General features: G+C 37.9%; 1 protein-coding gene and 1 pseudogene across 1 annotated transcript; both read right to left on the bottom strand.

The window, feature by feature from the left end:
- Nucleotides 1-4696: 4696 nt before the first annotated feature.
- LOC139979436 (vesicular GABA transporter-like) lies at nt 4697-12732 on the bottom strand. The gene is made up of 3 exons (XM_071990221.1): nt 12521-12732; nt 6877-7058; nt 4697-5821 (listed from the first exon to the last, which is right to left on the bottom strand). The coding sequence occupies exons 1-3, from the start codon at nt 12609-12611 to the stop codon at nt 4703-4705; spliced, it is 1392 nt and encodes a 463-aa protein (XP_071846322.1). The 5' UTR covers nt 12612-12732; the 3' UTR covers nt 4697-4702.
- LOC139957835 (U2 spliceosomal RNA) lies at nt 10180-10256 on the bottom strand (annotated as a pseudogene).
- Nucleotides 12733-21142: the final 8410 nt, after the last annotated feature.

The following is a 21142-nucleotide window of genomic DNA, read 5'->3' as shown; positions in this document are numbered from 1 at the left end:
AAATATGTATAAGGAACTGTAAATAGATACACAAGGGTAACCATTTACACGGTCAAAAAATAGCTGTTACCGATCGGCTATAGGCAATTGATGTGATTACGTCATCTATTTCTCTTGTCGAAGGTATACCGATAGCTATCACCATTTGGCTGGAGGCTTACGTGTCGAAGCAACGTATGATGTGTTACCGTAACTTCTTGTGTACAAACGGCCTGTTGGTGTAGAGGTATGGTTCTCGTTTAGGGTGCGCGAGGTACCGGGTTCGATACCCCGTCATTTTTTCTTTTCCTTTTCTTTTTTTCTTTTTTTGCATAGGAAATATTTCGATTTGCACGATTTTTGGACATGCAGCATTTGATTCATTCTACTACTAAATAGGTATAATTTGTTTTCATGTTTTCACGGTCAATAAATAGCTATAACCGACCGTCGATAGGCGCAATTGCAGTGATTACGTCATCTATTTCTCGTGTCGAAGTTATACCGATAGCTATCACATATCACAGTGGCGCGACGGCTTGTCGCACTGTACTTGTAGAGCAAGACTTTCTTTTTCACTTGGTGGTTCGAACCCCAGTGAAGGCAGCTTGCCTTTGCCGATCTTATGCACCTCTTGCTTGCATTAGGAGCCTTAACTATTAGATAACCAGCATTATATCCTAACTGATACGTTGGCGCGACTGCTTATTGCGTCACTTATTTTCACATTATCTGTACTTTAAATTATGCTCTTTCATATAAAGGCAGGACAAATGATGACAATAACTGATAACATGCTTAAACAAGCTTTACCTTAGGTACTTTTACCTCTTTTTTTCGGACGGTTAACCTTTATAGCGGATGAGCACTACTCTAATTGTGGTGCGGTACCTGATGTGAATACGAGTAGATGTAAAACGGGAGCTGGCGCTATGCACAATCTGTGTCCTGAAGGTAGCATACGCCCATTAACAGCCCCGTTGACTTACACTAAATCACAAAAGTAATGTGGTCTCTAAGGCTAGATAGAAGTTTTCACTAGCTAAACGTTATCCATCACCAGATAGCTGAAAAGTTGGCCTTTCATGGCACCATCAATTTTCCGTATCATGACCATGTACATTTTTTGCTCTCCCAGCCGGAAGTTTTCGTCACTTGTAAACAAACCTCTTCACTCAGTAGTAAACAATTTTCCTACGCTGCTCCTGGGAGGCCTAAAGGGGTCTAAAATTGCCTCAATTGACCCAATTTTCTCACCACATGTACTTCCATTCATGCTCTTCAACATGCAAGCCAAAACACACTAGATCATGATTGATAACAGGTAAAGAAAGATGTTCTCCTGCTCCTTTTTGGCACTTTTTATATTTAATATTGTGCCCTGTAAGTTCTAATATCATGTATGGTATCTTCTAAGGTCTTTCATGTTTAATAAACCGAGAAAATATAGACATGAGGCTAGATCCCACGGCACTGTCATCTGTCAAAACGCAAATAGGCTAACCTTATTGAGGCCTAGGCTGAGCTGTTAACTAGCTCAGACCTAAGTTAGTTTTAGCGTAAGTTAGGACCTAGGCTAGCCGTGTGAAACAAATTTACGGTATACTGTGCCCGCATATACAGTTTTTTGTCAATGTGATGAATTGAAATGGTCTAAGACCAAAAGGAGCAATAAAGTTAGGCATTATTGTAAGAATTGTAGCCCAATTCATCCATACTACTATTACTAATAGTAATACTATATGCTACCCTGGTGTGTTCTTTTCAAATTGTCAATAAATGCATATGGATTCAATGGGCCTAGACTAGCCCTGTATAAAATAATCAACAAGAAGCAGAAAGACCAGCTTGATCAAATGATTTTGTTGGAAGAAAAAGACCTTTAAAATGGCAAAGTTATTGTATGCCATTAAAACTGTTGTTTGCTTATAGTTATACTACACCTACCACAGGCTAACACTAACATGCAGGCAAAGCCTTAGTTATGCTAATTTACTTCGCTAAAGGTTGTAACTGTAATTTGGCATTTATGAAATGCAAGACATTTTGTAATGAGAATGCAGAAACTTGGTCTATTTTAATTATTCCATTTTGTACAATCAGCACGTAGATTAGGCTTGGTATAGCCACCTGGGGGTAGGTTAGTTCCATCCTTCTGAAGGTATCATTTATAAGAGTCTCAAAGGTTATATATTTTCCAGCTTAACATAGAAAGCATATTACAACATCTGAGGTTACCCAGTGTTGAAGAGGTAGTCAGAAAATTCACAAATAAAAATATAAGTTGGTCATGTATACATGTTTTTTTTACTCACAAGCGGGGATCAAGTTGAGTTATAACATTATGAAGACAAAAACGTTTTGCTGCATTTCACCCTATGACCACTAACCTTTCGTTCTGAAATTCTGCGAGAGATAAAGTCCCTTTACACAGGGCACCTACCTACCCAATTATAATGAATATTGACTTAGCCCCTTAATAGTGATTGACACAAAATTGCACTAAATTATAAATTGGTACTTTGACCCCATGACCTTTGAAATCAGTTTCTATGGTAACCTCACAATTTGACATACACAGTGTACATGTGCAGGATGCAAGTCAACCCAATTGACCTTAAGCCTATGACCTTTGACCTTTCATTCTGAAGGTCTGCGTGCAACAAGTTCACACACCATACCGATATTTGATGATACGACAGTTCTCCTTCAACTTGCTCAAGTCCCCGTGTTCCAGTGACATATCTAATTTGAGTTAAATGCATCATAACACCATAGTGAATGGTCATTGTCTCTTTAATGGTGATAAAGGATCATAAGTAAACAATTGGATATATAGTCACCACCTTCTGGATCATTCACAACTTTGAGACTTTTATAACGATGTATTTCTTTACGGTTATCAGTTATTCAAATTACAACTTCCTTGCCCTTACTCAAAATCCATATATGGCCCAATTATGGCAATTTGTATCTGGCCCATATCTGTGCCATATATGGAATTTATATCTGGCCATAACAAGAATTGGGCAGATATAACTTGATATAAGATAAAGGCCATATCTGCCTCAGATAAAACTTTATATGAGTCACTTTTTATCTGGACCAGATATGGTCCATATATGGCAAATCCATATCTGGACCATATATGGCAAATCCATATCTGGCCCATATAAAGCAGATCCATATATGGCTTACATGTGGCATATATGACTAATATATGGCAAATCCATATCTGGCCCATATATAGCAGATCCATATCTGAGAAAACATGTGGCAATCAAAACTTATAACATTTAACGTTTATACCAGAAGATTTTGAAAATACATAAACGTGAAAGCAACAAATGCTCGGATAGATCTGCTTTCTCTCAGAAGGTCAAGGTCGGTCGGTGTGTCTGTCATGAAACGATTACTTTTCATCAGTATCAACGTTCACTGTGATTTCAAAAATCCAGTTATGCCGAATCTGTTTTCAAGACGTTAGTAGCATTAAAATATTATAAGATACCACGTTTAATTCACCAAAACTTTTTTATAACAGCGAGACATACTGCAGATAGTTACGACAGTTGGTTTCTAAACCCTCGCATTATCAAGGCCAATGGCTGTGCCGAACTGTAGATGCGAGCGCAACAATTCTGTGATCTGCTTAACACATGTTTTGCTCTTTTGGCAACGTTTACATAAAGTGCAAACTGAAAATAGTACTGAAAAAAACTAGTGCATCTCCATATATTATCTTGCATGACTGCAGTCAATGTCACCAACCTTCTGTTGTACACATAACTACAGTTTAATATGAACACTATTAATAGGGAAGATAACTACGGAAGCGTAGAAGGAGCATCACATTGATATACTTACAACACCTATGTAAATATGAAATCTTAAAGTAACCGTTCTGCACACTATATAGTATTTCTCGTCAATACGTCAAAAGTCTGAACAGATGAACAAATAATGTTAAATATAATGTAAATTTAAGGCCGTTTTACACTCATATGATCGACCTTGACAAAACGTCAAATTCTACCGTTTGGACGAAATGTTCTAACCGTGTAAAGCTGTAACAAATCGTTTACTCCTAGACAAAAAAAACACTCTTGCTTCCCCTTGTATATCAAGTGAAAGTTGTTGCCGACATTCCTGTGGTCAGCACATCTGCAGTGGCTACAGAACGACATCTGTTTCACAATGTTAGGTAAAAATATTAGAATGTTACAAACTAAGATCAGTACGCCAATGATATATCCAATATCTTATTTTTCATTGTCATTAAAAGAAAAACACACATATCAACAGTCTAAATCAATCTGAGATACGTATGAAAATTGGTTTGAACCTATTGGCGTTATGGGCAGCAGTGAATCATTAGTCTCATAACTTTCAGAATTGATATCAACATGTTACAAAAAGAATTGTTCAGTATGTTACAATAATATATATCAGCAACATGTCACGGTTGGTGTTCATAAGTTACACTTAAATATCTGTATGTAGTATCATATTACAACATGTCAGCATGAGGGAGGGATAAGGGGGGGGGGGGAATACCATTGGTTGGGAATTGTTTGTATATCTAAGCTGATGTGTACATTAGTATATATTAGTATATATTAGTATATATATATATATATATATATATATATATATATATATATATATATTTTATATATTTATATATATATATATATATATATATATATATATGTTTTTGTTTTTACTGTTTTCCTGTTATAATTATTTGTATAACAAAGATAATGGTAGATATTGCAATACCGACACCGTACACAATTATAAGAATGTCTGCGATTTTTTGAGTCACTGTCAGCTTTTTCAGGAGGATGTGGAATAAAGGAGGAAAGATAATTTCTGTGAACGCCATGATAGTTCCGCCTATAGCATACAGTATGAAAGCATAAGACGGTATACAAATGGCGACCACGCAAGAGATTAACATTAACATTACTCGCCTTAAGCAGGTAAAGATGTTACTAAACTCGTCCAGGAAATGACTGAAAGATTCTGGTAATGGGAAAGGACATCTCGGAAAATAGAGCTCACATATGAAAATCGCTAATGGAAATGAAAAATAAGATTTCAGTAAAAATGCAGTACACGTGATTGTCCTAAAAATTCCAGGAGGAATTGATAATATTACAAACTCTTGAATGGTAGGTCCGAAAGATAGGCAAGCTGGCAGGGAAACCGCAAAGAAGAGAAAGAATGCCAATATAGATGACACGTTAACTACCGAATCAAACGATGTTTGATCTGCTATAGAATTATGAACATCAATGATGAAAAATTGAGCGCTGAAGTTAAACACTATTATGCTAGTAGCGTAGACTATCTTGTAAATGCTGAATTTCGTTAGAAATTCAACGTACCAGTCATTGTAATTGATGGCTGAAACTATATCAATACCCACGGTTAATAGTATCAAACAGATTAAAGCTAACAGACTCAGAAATGATAATTGTGTCAAATTAGAAGAGAGGACAAAGCCCAAACTAACAACAACACACATAAGTAAAACGGCCTCCCTTGAAAGCGCGAGGAACTCGTCTGTCATATCGATGATGATGGCGCCCATTGTTTGCAGATGTAACGTGGCAACTGAGAAAGCTGATAAGAGGACGGCGAGGCGAACGAATATACCACATCCACGAAAACAGTCGTTTGCGACCTCCATGTATGAATGCCGTACCTTTCGTGGACGACGAACACGGCCACAAATTTCTTCTCTATCTAACTGCAGTCCTCCTCCATTTTGTTTACCGTCTTGCTCTTCTCTTTCATCTTCTTGTTCGTCTTCAAAGAGACATTGTATCAGAATCTATTCAGAAGTAAAAAAGAAAAAGAAATGAAAAGACAATGGAAGTTATTACTTGAGCAGCTATACTTGGATCACGTAACGTATATCGCGTAATCACGTAAGCAGGACTGTAGCCCGGCGGGGCAACGGAGGCACGTCACCCACCCCACCCCCAAATATCAAATGGCTTATAGATTTAGTACTACGCATTAACAACGAATACTTGTACGACAGATAATGTTGTGAACATTCATAGCATCATTTTGCATCTGTGCGGTCTTACCCAAACACAAATTTCTCATCGAGGAGGACACACCACTCCCCTGCGAACCCCGGCCCCTTGACGAGCATCATCCGTCAGATTTGTCCCCACTCCCCCCCCCCTCCCCCTCAAAAGGAAAGCACTGAATTGTGGTTATACGGGCATGTGCCCAAGTATAGAATTATTTGATTACTAACTTCGATTTGTAGGCCTGGTTTATTTGTGTATGTCACGACACATATTTCCTACCTTACGACAATATTACGTTATATTTTACAAACAAAAGTTCATATCCCTCGAGTTCTTATACGTGTGTTTTTTCTTCTATGAACAGTGGTTTCACGTTCTCCTTCCCCAACCACTTCTTTATACCGACAGTTTATATGAGTAGTGTGTACATTTTGTTCAATAACAAATACACGTCCAGAACTGGTTATATACTGTTGAGGACGTTTGTTTTAGTACGTGATTCATAAGTACCGTAAAATACTGGTATATAGTGAATTGTCAAAAACTGCATGGTTCTCCTTATCAGATTAATTGAATACATAACGACAGCCCAATTTATAATATATGAAATTACCCGCATTAATAATAGTATACACTGGATAGACTTTACACAGAAGATACAAAATATGACTGTTGTATATATAACCACTGCAAATAACTTTCTTGTCGTCTCGACCTTGCAATTAAATTCCTTGTTTTCACTCGCCAGAGGTTAATGGATTGGGTTAGAACATCAGTATTAGCAATGAATCGCGGCCTTGTAAGTCACCCTATTGTGAAATATTTGAAAGCCTGTGAACGGTACCTTTGATGAGTAGTTCCCGATTAGAGCTATCAGTGTTAAAGGGATTAATGACCAGAAACCCCCAACACCTACTGCAAATGGTGCCCCTAAAAGGGATGCCCCTTGCTGTCCGTTGATAATGTTCCATCCAGCTTGCCAGTTACTACTTAATTCTTCGTGTTGGTTTCCCCTGTCATTATGATCTAAAACAAAACCAAAAGGAATAAGCATATATACATTATGAAGAGCGTTACGCGTGGTCGAATACTTTATAAAAAATATATATTTTCTTTGCATCCATCACGTTTTATTCCTATATCGTTCTGTATACATGCGCTATGGCTAATTTTACACTCGCCCAATAAGGCGATGGCTCCCTTTGAGCCACCACCATATTGCCCGGCCAGTGGTCAGTGCCAGCGGACCGATTAACGAATAACGTCCAACTGCAGTGATCCGATATTGATATACAGAAATAACCACAGTTCATTATGGCTTGCGCATGACTGCATGTTGTCGAGATTCGTTATGCATTTATAATGCAGAAGCAAAAACTATATTGCATACCAAAAACAAACCAAAAATCCTTTTTGTGTTTACGATTAACGCTGGGGAAAAGTCTGGGCGACAAAATATTTTAGCATCAAATAAAATAATTTACTGCGGTTATGAATTGTGTCAGTAAAGTGGTAAGATAATTACGCTAGAATGACGCAATAATTTAAACCATTCATTAAAATTCCAACTAGTCCGCCTTTGATAGACAAACATGGCAGCCTATACTTGACAGGAAATCCTTTAAAAACTAACACAATTGAAACCGCACAATTTTGTTAATTTTACACATAATTATGTGTTAATTTTACACATAATTAAATTTGCACATAATTAAATCCGCATATTTAAAACCGCACATAATTAAAAACCGCATATTATATTTTACACATAAATATGTGTTAATTTTACACATAATTAAAACCGCATGCTTTACATCCATTCTTAACATTTCCCTCTTATAACTTAAGTCTTCAGATCAAATCACAAAAATGACATGCATCATCAACAATCGCGAGGGGAAACAAACCGTGCTTCGCTTTGTTGGGAAAAGGTTAGGTACTTTTGAGAAGATAATTTATAACTGCCAACAACCTTGTAGAGACGGTTTCACGGCGGTATAAACTGATATAGATACCCGTATACATCATGAATAAAAGCTTAGCAATCGGGATGTTTCGGTTTCGATACCCGGCCGGGTCGCAAATATTTTTTTCCCCAAACTGAACTGACACTGAAATTATTTCCTCGATTCTGATTGGCTGATCAAAACCGGAATGGTAGTCTGCGTTTATCAATGAATGTATGTGACACTGTTAGTGTCGATCATACCAATCCTCATGGGCCGCATCATGTCAAAAATACGTGTTTAGGCCTTATACAGGCTAAGTTAAAGTCTGTAGGCCTAAGTGTGCCTACATGTAGATACAATGTGAGGCTTCCAGTTATCAAGAGCTACTGTAAGGGCGGTATAGGGCCTATATTAGTGAATTTGAGATCTCGAACTAATACGAATACGTATATACGGTTAATGCAGGCCTACTAGGTCACCATGTACAAGAACTTCTAAAGTAATGGTGCCGGTAAACATCTGTGTTTCCGTACGTATAGTTTATAAGGCTATCTACAACTAGTTAACCGAAGTCAAAAGACACAGACACATCGTCAAATGCCATTTTTTGTGTACACTCACTGGCTGGCACACACTCGCTCGCCGTCTTCATGGCCACTGTATATTCGATTCATTGACTGAATACATTTTGAATTTCTGATTATAAAACTAAAAGTATCGCAACTCCGAATGTACACAAACACCTCGTACATATGTACATCGGCTACATGTATACAAATACAAATGAACTTTGTTTTATTGTGTTGTATACTATACACAGTACAGGCCTAGGCTACATTACATGTGTTGTGTAGAGCGGAGTCAAGCGAGTAAACAAACGATCGACGACTGCCTATAATGGGCGCAGTAGCTGGGAATAGTTGCTTCATTGTGTTAAGAACACTGTATACTTTCGTTCATATATACCTACCAAAATTTCTGGAAAGTTGCTAATGTGAATATCTTGAATTTGTTTGTGTTGATCATACTGATATCGACAGAGTATGGAGGGTCCATGTTGAATACTAAAGTATATCACGTGCTCGCTGAGAGCCAGTCAGAATAGAGGAAATAGTTTCAGTGTCAGTTCAGTTTGGGGAAAAAATATTCGCGGCCGGGTCATAGAAAGTGGGGTTTTCATCCAAGAGAAATCTACGGTTTTTCCATTTGAAATGACTTTCTAAATTGACTCTGATTCCAAATTGGGGCTAACATGTTGAACTCAGAAGCAAGCTGACGTGTAAGTTGTAATCAATAATCCCTTGCGGGTTTCTCCCACATTTGTGGTCGCTTAAGCGTCGTAAAAATAACCTCTGATTATTATTATAATTTTTTTTTATTATTATTATTATTAATGAAATTATTAATAAAAATGAACTGAGCAAGCTTAATTTATCATTGGAAATGGGGGTACAATGATAAAATTGTCCACCCAAAAGGATACCTTTTAAAATTGAGCACCTTACCCTGTCAATTGTATAGTTAGTATTCAAGCGACCCCCTTTCTCACTAATAATTAACTTTACAATATGATTAATTTCTGTTCAACGGTAAAGTCATTATTTCTTCTTTTTTTCTTCTTATTTTACTGATGTATAGATCACTACCTCCGTTTGCGATCATTAGGGAATTTTCATCGATATGATATAAATTAATTAATTAATTAAAAATCCACCCGCTACTTCCACTTGTTTATAAAAAAAAGGAAAATATGCCTGATAGCATATATCGTGTAGCTGTGTAAACCATATACCAGTAGTTAAACAGTGATATTTATTATAAAATTAAAAAAATATTAATTTCAGAGAATCACACAACAAATTATTACTTTCAGTACGCTAATAAACTTTCTAGCTTCAATATTGATAAATAAAAATTCTTTATTATAATATCAGTGGGCTATAGTCTATTTATAAGTTTAATAGAATCTTCGAATGTCATATTGGTGAGGTTTCTGATATTGCATGTGATTGTGGACATTTTACATGATAATGTATCCATTGAAACACTATACATGTATGGGTTCTGAAACAAGAGACTTTTTTAAGGAAAAGTCGACCCTGCAGGAAAGAACCTGGGCAGGAAATCCAAACTACCAAACGACTGATCCGCTCTCAACCCCAGTCCCCTTGCATCCATACTGTGACTGTGTGATCATCGTCGGGTGTGCATCACCAATCCCCTCGAAAGGGAACAGATACTACACATGATCTTAGCCAAAAGGCCGAGAAGCAAGAGAACAAGGCCCATGAACACCGAATGCTATATCGTATATGCTTATTATATATAGTCCTGGAGCTCTATATACACTTTGGCGGTTCATTTTGTATATGGTGAATTATCATGCAGTGCATAGATGGTGTTGTGTTTCGCCAGGTGTCGATACACATTCGTGATACACGGATGACTTCCTATACAGTGCATGGGTGGTGTTGTGCTTAGCAAGGTGTCGATACACATTCGTGATACACGGATGACCTCCTATATGCAGTGCATGGATGGTGTTGTGTTTCGCCAGGTGTCGATACACGTTCGTTATACACGGATGACTTCCTATACAGTGCATGGGTGGTGTTGTGCTTAGCAAGGTGTCGATACACATTCGCGATACACATATGAGCTCCTATGCAATGCATGGATGGTGTTGTGTTTCGCCAGGTGTCGATACACATTCGCGATACACATATGAGCTCCCTATGCAATGCATGGATGGTGTTGTGCTTAGCCAGGTGCCGATACACATTCGTGATACACGGATTACCCCCGATGCAGTGCATGGATGGTTTTGTGTTTAGTCAGAACTATTGCTAGAATATTAATTTTGTACTTGTTAACTGATTTTCCCTTCCCTTAAAGACCAATGAAATATCCTGTGTTGTGACCAGATATTTCCATATGGGTTAACTGATAGGGGCAACAAGTGTGTGTGTGTTTTTTTTTGGGGGGGGGGGACAAGTAGATACCACCTTCTATGCCGAGTGCCACTATCTGTTGGTGCGTGTTGTACCAAACAAAAATTCCCCAAAATCCCTCTCAGATTGCAATACATAACACAATCCAGCCTCCTGGGCTTAGTGAGATGCAGCCAAATATTCTTCATATTTAGAACATAGGTTTTGCTTTGACTGCATTGTGCAATTTTTGTCCAATACTTTTATGCCTAGTATTTTGGCTCACCAATTTCATTGTGGCTGGGGAGGGGAGGGGGGAAGGGGCACGATATTGGACTAAAGGGTTCTTGCCCCCCCCCCCCCTCTGCTGTATATGCCACTGGAATTATCCAAATAGGCTGACAAATTTTGCACCAAATGTTGGTCATACTTAGAATACATCAAGTAATATTTGATAACCGGTGTTGAGTAAAACGGGTATTAGTAAACACATTATTGCAGACTATTTACTTTTTGAAGGGATTGGGAAAGTTAATTTTGAAACATTTTATTCTGCAAGAGGCAGTTTACACTAAAGGCACCAGTGGGAGACCAGCGAGTGGTTGGTTAAAGGGGTATATACACCAGAAAACTAGTGAAGAAATACAGTACAACTGAAGAGAGGCTTATGAAAAGGTTTTGAACCCGACTGCCCTCCCCCACCCTCCCCCACCCCCTCCCTCTCCACTACGTTATAGGAGCACTGAGGGAGTGTAGAGAGTGAGAAATGTCATCCACACTAGACAGTTGACTGTTTTCGTTCTTATTCTTTTGGTGGGTGGGGGAGGGGTTCCCAATCGTCTGGCCAATTTTTAGTCAACATGTTGATTTTAAGGAAAGATTGTCTATACATGTTTGTGCAAAAACAAATTGTCGAATTTCAGGGCACTGGCAGAAGAAGATGTTTCTTACTTACAAAAAGTAACCAGTTTCACATAAACAAAAAGCGGAACTACTCCACTTTTCAAATCAATCTTGTACTCTTATGGTACATTCCCTTGCAAAAACAGTTCAATATTGCCGTCAGCATATCTCATTCATGAATTACCAGCACGAATTTTCAGTTAGACTTTGAAAAATTATGTAATAAAGAACATTTACCCTTGATTGATGAAGTAATTAAACTTTTAAGAAAATGGAAATTTCTCTCAAATAGGAATGTGCATAATTATATTAAAAACTTCCATATTTGATATAATATTTTAGACATTCTTCATAAATTAATCATGGCTTATTAAAAGGCATGTTTAAATTATTTCAATACTTGGCATTTTATCTGTTCAATTTTCTCTTGATGAATGTGATAGTTCGATTTCTTTTGCAACAATGCCAAAGTAACAATGCCAATGTTGCAACAATGCCAATGTACAAATTACTCGCTGGAAATATTTAGTACTAATGTACCTGGTAAGCCTATATAAAATGATTTCCTGGTCCAGGCTTGCTCAAACCAAATCATTAAACTTACATTCATAACTAAAAATATGAATGTCCTCGACTTGATTCTGTATTGAAAAATTGCTAAGTATATATTTAAATAAGAAAATATAAAAAGAAAGAATAATTTGACCTTTCTCTTCTAACTTGTTGCTGTTCTTATCGCGGTCTTGATCATTGGGTAGTAATGGGATCAAGTCTTCCTTCGAATTCCTGCGATCCATTTCCCCTCGATTCTCATGTGGTACACTGGCAAATATAGAGATCACACGTTAAATGAAATGTATATAGTATTATATGTATATATATGACAGTATATTACCAACGATACAGTTTGACACACAACTGTTGACACGCCAGCAGTAATCTGCAATGCATTCAGAATTCCATTAGCATGTTTTTTTTTTCTGTGAATTAAAACGGGTTGCATAATTAAATGCAAGTAGATGTATAGGCCTACGTCAACTTGGTCGTGAAAAATTAAGATACTGGTGATTTGTAACCAATAAATGCAATGATGTGGAAAGACGACAAAAGATGGCAAAACTCGGTAGTGAAGAAGTTTTACACCTGATCGACCTCACAAGAGGTCCTGCGGGGGATAATATCTAGATTTTTTATCAAAGAAAAGACAACGTTGTTTTTTGTTTTTTTTGAGGATCAGTTGTCTTGGTTGCAGTGGCGTCGCCAAGGGGGGGGGGCAGGGGGCACGTGCCCCCCCTGGAAAACCTAGTGCCCCCCGAGTGCCCCCCATCTGAGATTTGGGTTGGTAAAAAAATATATATATATTTTGCTATATTCAACTCCCATCATCTGAGTTGGTTTTTCATAAGAACAAAGAAGCACAGTAATTCGTATTTTCTTCAAATGAGCTGCGAAAAAATGAAAAAGTTTATCCTTGACCGTCGGGTATCGAAGTCGTAACCCGCGCCATCACAACAGGTGTCGATATTTACATTGAAAGTGTCAGTGCTCACGCCATATGATACCAGCGGCTATACACGTCCGCTTCGCGAGCTACATGACTCATCGTTCAAAACGATGAATTTCCCTGTTCTGGCTCAGGTTAGGAGCTGACGAAATGTGAGAATGTGAGGGTCCGCAGGCACCATACTTGCCTATATTTGTGGACCCATATATTAACCCTGTTGTGTAGGGGGTGCAGAGGTCATTTGAGGTCAGATGCTTGTAGGAACAAATGGCGAATGTTCACACCTGCATACTGAGCCATACTCGATGTGTGATCAAACTTTGGATTGCATGGTCAGATCCCTGATAGGAGCCAATAACGATGCTGGAACCTGTTATCATCTTAATAGATAATGGGAGAAAACGAGAAGGACAAGAAAGGAGTCGGGGGTCATGCACACATTAATTCAACAAATGTAGGTTCCATTGATAGGGTTAGGCATAATATCGACAGCATGTGGTTCATATCCTCTGGAAAATTCTGCGCGTTGTTAAAATCATTACCTCAAAAATAGCAATTTCTGGAGATATCTTCAGATCGAATTTAGCATCAAATGTGGCACCATTTTGCATCTAGCCCATCTTCCGTATGCGAAAATTTTCCAAATTTTCCCCTCCCCTTAGACCCCTCCCCCAGGACGGCGATCCGTATCCACCTAAGTGCCCCCCCCCCATCAAATGATGGTGCCTCCCCTGTGTCCCCCAGACTGAAAAGTCTGGTGACGCCACTGCTTGGTTGAGCCAGGGAATGGTTGATAAGTGAAGTATCGTTACAACAGGGAGTTGTTATGGAAAGAACTCCCTGGTTACAATAGCATTGAATAGAAAGTCATGGGTGAATCAGGGAGTATAACAACTCCCTGGGTGAACGGAGGAAAGAACCCGAAGTCAGGGGACAAAAAAGACAAAGAGCTAGTGAGGGAGAGATTTCGATTGAATGGGATTTAAGTTCTTAAGTACTAAGGAATGAGAAACTAACTCGCCTTCAGTGCATGACAACAGAAAGTGACAAGGAGTAGCAGGAATTGAAACTTTTTTTTTTATAAGAGAATATTGTCGGCATGGCATTGAAGTTAAAAAAAAATGGGCGATACGCCCCCCCCCCCACCCACCTCCTATCGCCAGTCACGACTTATGCGCAATACCTGACTGTACGGAATATTTACAGGCATACATGCGCAGTTATGTTACAAGTCTAGTATTAAAATGCTATATTAGTAACATTGTTTTAATATGTTATTATTTTATATTACTAATACTTACTCTCCTGAGAGTTCTCAGGCAAAATCAATGATAATGATGTTTTTATATAATATTTATTAATATTTTACATCAATACATTTATGTTATATGTTTAATGGCTCACTTGATCCTCCTAATGGGATCTCCAGCCGCCCCCTTAATAAAGAGAGGGCGCTGTCATATCTATCATTTCTAGTTTTCCTTTGAGGAATCTCTGACGGACATCTCTGGGAAGACCTGTACATTCCCTAATTCACATGAAGTGGGACATATTCGAACTAACATATGGCTTTTATCCCTCCAAACTAGCACATTTTAGCAACATATTGTTTGGCACATTTACACAAAATATGCCTCCTGTGAGTATGTTAGCCTAGTTTTGACCATTTACAGCACGTCGTTACTCAGTATATTATATATATATTTTTATATATGTATATTATATATATTTTATACTTTATATTTTATACACCCTTACCACTAGGCTATATATATATATATATATATATAGGAATAACGGAAAAACTGTTCAACAACTATGCTGCATTTAGAGAAAGGCTGGATCTCGAGTGAGATACAAAAATTGAATTAGGTAAGTGATTGGAAGTAAAACAGCCAATGTTTGGTTTTTGCAGAGCTTTCGAGCAAAACTAGCTCTTCTTCAGTGCATGATCACCGAAAGTGACAAGGAGTAGCAGGAATTGAAACTATTTTATAGAGAAGATTGTCGGCATGGTTGTAAAGGCAAAGCGACTTACTGATTTCTGCTGAATTGAGCAGAAGTTTTAGAAATTCGGATTATTTTAATCCGCGTCGTATTATTTTAATCCAATTCCGTCATGATTGCAAAGGAATTGTTTTGGTTTATCTGGGATGGCAAATCGTTTCTGATGTTTAAACCGAATGGTGCCGTGGTCTTTAGGTTTAGTTCACAGAAATTTTCTTTTCCTTTCCTAGATTTATCTGTCTAAGAATCGTTCTGGTCAATGGCAATAACACGCAAATTCTCAATTGAATGATTTTGGAGATTGAAGTGATTTGCAACAGGTTGGTAAATCTTTTTTGTTTTGATCGCCGATCTATGTTGTGTCATTCTCATTCTAAGAGTGTTTTTTGACTCTCCAATGTATTGTAAGTTACAAATATTGCAGTAGATGAGGTAAATGACATTTTTGGATAGGCAGTTAATTTTGTGCCGAATTTGGAACGTGCGTTTGGTTTGGTTGCTCTGAAAGGCCCCGGTCGAATCGACAAGTAAGCACGTTTTGCAATTTTGTGTACAGGGCGATGATCCTGTAGTTTCTGTTTTGCTTTCCCCTAATGGGGTGTCATCCCGAAAGGATGCCCGAACTAAGATATCCCGAAGGTTGCTGGGTCTTTTAAAAGCGATGACAGGTAATTCTGGGAATACTGATTTCAGGCGTTCGGTGCCTTGAAGTAGGTGAAAATTCTTCTGAATGATATTAGCCAGTGGTGGGAGACCAGGGTGGAATTCAGTAACCAATGGTACAATTTTGGAACTGGTATGACGAGTTTTGTACGTCAATGTTTCGGTACGGGGTTTTCTTTTAGCCTTTTTGATGGCATTTTCAATAGTACCCCGAAAATACTGTCTGTTTAGGAGGTGTTGTGACAGTTCTTTAGTGCGTGAATCAAAATCGACTTCAGAGGAGCAAATGCGTCGAATGCGCAACGCTTGACTGTACGGAATATTTCTGGTACAGTGACGTGGATGGCAACTGCTTGGTAAGAGGTAGTTGTGCTTGTTCGTGGGTTTATTGAACAAGTCTGTTTTGAGTGAGCCATTTTGTAGGGTCACAGTGGTGTCCAGAAAGTGAACGCCATGTCCAGAAAAATCAGCAGTGAATTTGATAGTGTGATGAAACGAGTTTATGTCATCAATGAAGAGTTTTAGATTTGCCTCACCATGGGTCCATATCATAAAGATATCGTCAATGTAACGTAACCACGTATGTGGTTTCAAGTTTTGTCGAGATAAAGATTCTTTCTCGAGGTTTCCCATAAAGATGTTGGCAAAAGACGGTGCCATTTTGGTACCCATTGCGGTGCCATGAATTTGGAGGTAGTGTTTGTTGCCAAATACGAGATTATTGTTGGTCAAGATAAGTTGCATTAATTCGGCCAATTCTTTCTTCGTGGGGGTTTTGCCACGTTTCGGTTTGAATGCTTTTGTGCAGGCCGAAATGCCCTCTTCGTTAGGGATATTTGTGTATAACGAAGACACATCCAAGGTAACTAACAGAGAAGATAAGGGAAGATTTTTTATTTCCCCAATTTTCCGGATGAAATCCGTAGTGTCCTGCACATAGGACGGTAGGGCCGAAACGAGAGGTTGGATGAGGAGATCCACGAATTTGGAAATTTTTTCAGTCGCTGTACCATTACCCGATATTATGGGCCTCCCGGGATTGCCTTCTTTGTGAATTTTAGGCAGAAAATAAAAGCGACCAGGTTTTGGGTCGTTTTCCAGGAGGTTTTGGCCTAACTTGCGGTCAATGGAACCGTTAGAGACTATCTTTTGGATGACTCTTTTCACGTTTTGTGTGATTTCTTGAGTAGGATCAGAATCTAGGAGTTTGTAGTGTTGAGGGTTGCCGAGTAGTCTGTCGGCTTCCTCTCAATAGAATTGTTTGCCCATAGCGAGTTGCAGAACCCTTGTCGGCTGGCTTGATGACAATGTCATCGCGCTTCCGGAGTTCATGAATGGCCTGTCTCTCAGTTTTGTTGAGATTGTCGCGGAAGTCTGGGGCGGAGGTGTGTGTTTTAACATCCTCTTCATTGGCCGAAATAAATTATTCAAGAGGCGCACAATGGGCCTTGGGTGGATTCCACGAGCTTTTGGACTTAAAATTGGAATGCAAGTCGTTGGTTTGTTGCGTGGTGTCATTGCCATTTTCGTCGGCAAAAAATTCACGGAGACGTAAGCGTCGATAGAACAGATTTAGGTCAAGAGAAAGTTTCTGAGCGTTTACTTGCCGTGGTTTAGGGCAAAAATTTAGACCTTTGGAGAGTAAGTTTATATATATATATATATATATATATATATATATATATATATATATATATATATATATATATATATATATATATATATATATGTATATATGTATATATATATATATATATATATATATATATATATATATATATATATATATATATATATTAAGTTTTGAACAAGTATAATGCCTTTTAATTCATACGACACTATAATTTCACTGGCGTTGAATACGCTGTGATCTATATTATACAAATAATGAATGGTTATGAGTGCAATATTGCAAATATTTCATGATTTGAAAGATGGAATGTTCCATTCAACGAGGCGCTGCCCAGCTGAATGGAACAAATAACATCTTTCAACGAATGAAATATTTGCACTATTGCACGAATGGAAACCATTCATAAATTTGTTTTATACAACATATTATATTAAGATGGGTAAAATGCACTCATGCAACAGACTGTTTGGAACAGACAGGTTTCTCTGCTCTCTTACCATTGAAAAAAAGTGCTACCAAAAAAGTATAACACATGGTTCTATTTCATAGAGTGGAATAGAGCGGATTTTGCATGCAATCAACGAGCAATTGACCAATCAAATGACCAGAATACAATGAGGTGTTGTATAAAGGACATTATTCTATGAATCACGTTAACACATTACGATCAAATTGAATGCTTAAATTTTAAAATAGTAAAATGAAGACAAAATGTAAACCAAGTAAAGCAAAATAAAACAAGACAAAACAGTAAGACCTAGCTTACCTTAACTTTTGTTTCGCTTAATTTCAGGCTGGCGAATACAAAGTTGTGAACGGTGATTACATAGGCATAGCCGATGCCGGTAAATTCGACGTAACTATCAGAATAATCCTCATATTTCCTTTTTATTCACAGAATATTATGAATTAAGAATCAAAGCCTTATTGGTTACATTTCTACTAGATTTTAAAATAATATTCAATCTTGTGCGCTGACTATATGCCTATATATATATATATATCGTACAGGTTTGCCACTACGGTCTGAATACCTACTGAGATGTGTTTTTAACGCTTTTTAACGCTAACTAGGTCTATGAGATTCCAGTGGCGCCCAAAATATTCAATCCCGAGGACTGGTGATGGTGGTATGGATACAACGCGGCTTAGATGTTCGTGTGTTAGTAGTAACGACGAACTTTGAATCTCGCTATCACATACAAAAAATATAACATATAGATCAACGGAGTAAAGAGCGAGCACTGAGGGTACTTCGTAATCTATTACTACAATCAGTCACGGTATACAGGCAATACACCGGCATGAAGCCTTCAATATAGAAACGTACAATCAGTCACGGTACAGACAAATAATACATCGGCATGAAACCCTCAACAATAAAAAGAGAAAAATTGCACATTTGAAACGAAAATTGTTACAAACGAGGTCTCAATACTGGAGTAGTGTACTATACGATTCAGAACGGGATCGAAGACCGACTCAGCGCAGGTCCCAAGATATGATTCAGCTGAGATGGCAGTGAGCAGACGTCACGTGACCTGTGTAATACTTGTGTCATTTTCCACTTCGAAAGCGGACGTGGCTAGAAAACAAGAGTGACGTCGTGTAGCCTAGAGAAATAGAGCGACAGATGTGATAACCGACGGCATCACAGTATGATTCTACCTGCCCATCACAAGGAGGGAATTAGGCCTACATGAGATTGCACATTATTGACCAGCTTCGGTGTACATTGTTATCCCGAAAAGAGAAGACGTATTTGGGTGAACACAATATATATATATATATATATATATATATATATATATATATATATATATATATATATATATATATATATATAGGCGTACATTATATATAACATTTTAATAAACTTGCTGTTAAATACACTTATACACCTTGTATCACTCTCTCTCCCTCTCTCTCTCTCTCTCCTGCTTTATAGGGTTATGGAGACTGAACACCATGTAAAATACATGATAAGTTAAACACGTCATGTATATAATTAAGCAACGACTTCACATAACGGGAATCTAACCCACAAAATTTGGGTAACACCTTCACTCTGAATATGCAAATTGAACAACGTCCGATTTATCTTAATTGAATCAAAACGGTAATAAATTGTAATTGTACATTCACACAAAGGTTAAATAAAGGGTATTGAGTCATTATATCCACGGTTAAACACAGTTTATTCTTAATTAACATTAAGCCATTAAAAGTGCATTCTCACCAGGCTGTTATTCTGAGACCCATGCATGGTGAATGTCAATTACGGTATTATGGTTTACTTTACTTCAATAACGTCCTGTTATTTTATAGAACGGACAGTGAGCGTAAATTAACAATGAATGTATACATGCTTTATAACTGTTTTCATGTTAGCCTATTTTAGCCACAAAAAAAAACACTGTTATACTATACAAACGGCGTGCCACAGTAATATTACGTCAAAATGTCACCTTTAATTTACAGGTTTTTTTTTATATTTTTAGAACACGGTAGGGATAGTCGTGTACCGACCAAAACCATAGAGCTTTGCTTTATGCTGCACTGTCCTTGCTAGTAGACTCTAGATGGTCAAATGTTCCCAAAAAATCGCCATCGCCAGCTCAATTTGTCGGCGCAACGGCCCGCCCAGCGGCGCGCCGATTCCGAGCCGATGACATGCCGGAGGCCAATCCGCTCCTGATTCGCGGGGGGGGGGGGGGGGAAGACTCAATTGGATACTTTTTTGAGCTATTAGACTATAAAGATCGGAAAGAATAAAATCATGTTCATTTCATGATTAAAGACGGACAAAATCATGCAACTACTAACGTTCAAAATGGAGATGATTACGTCATTTTTTTAGAATTATTCAAGTCTCTTGTTTTTGGATATGAAGGAACAAAAGTTCTGTGTCATCTCTTTAATACGAGATATACGATATACGCCATTTCATATACCATGAATGGTATACCGAGGGGCCAGCTACGTATCGTATCCTATGTCCTTGACTTATATCAGCATATACTGATTAATTCATATTGCATAAATCCTGAAGATGTCAGAGCTTTTGTACAGTATGTATGCACAGGTATCATACCACAAGCACAGTCATTTATATCCGTTCTGAAGGTTAACCATTGTCGCCCCCCCCCCCAAAAAAAAGGCCTGAAATGACCAAATTCATTATTTATTCTGGCATATTTTCAGTCATTATAATTAACTGTTTATGCCTTTATGTGAAAGAGCGTAAATCAAAGTAAAGATTGGGCGAAAAGAAGATGGATCGAACTTGATTTTCCCATAAGTCAATGCTTGTGACCTGTTTTTTTTTAGTAGCCAACAGTAAGTAAACAGTGGTCAGTGACAACCACTGACCTCTACCATCTAGAGGTCAGTGGTTACAACACGGAGCAGCCACGGCTGTTGACAAAGATTTTGCTCCAGATTTGAAGGAAGAAAAGACTGTAGTTCAAGGTCACATATTCATCCCCTTGGAATTTTCCGCTTTTATGATGTGTGTGTTT

This window comes from Apostichopus japonicus, chromosome 2 (genome assembly GCF_037975245.1).
Source record: "Apostichopus japonicus isolate 1M-3 chromosome 2, ASM3797524v1, whole genome shotgun sequence".
Classification (NCBI taxonomy): Eukaryota; Metazoa; Echinodermata; class Holothuroidea; order Aspidochirotida; family Stichopodidae; genus Apostichopus; species Apostichopus japonicus.
Note: the sequence above shows the minus strand (reverse complement) of the source record. Positions and strands in the feature narration are given on the sequence as shown.

Excerpts from the sequence above, each read along its gene's own strand:
- LOC139979436 (XM_071990221.1), bottom strand. The coding sequence starts at position 12,611 with ATGGATCGCAGGAATTCGAAGGAAGACTTGATCCCATTACTACCCAAT. Across the intron at positions 7,059-12,520 it reads CAACAAGTTAGAAGAGAAAG|ATCATAATGACAGGGGAAAC; the intron begins GTCAAATTATTC and ends GTTTTGTTTTAG. Across the intron at positions 5,822-6,876 it reads TCGGGAACTACTCATCAAAG|ATTCTGATACAATGTCTCTT; the intron begins GTACCGTTCACA and ends ACTTCTGAATAG.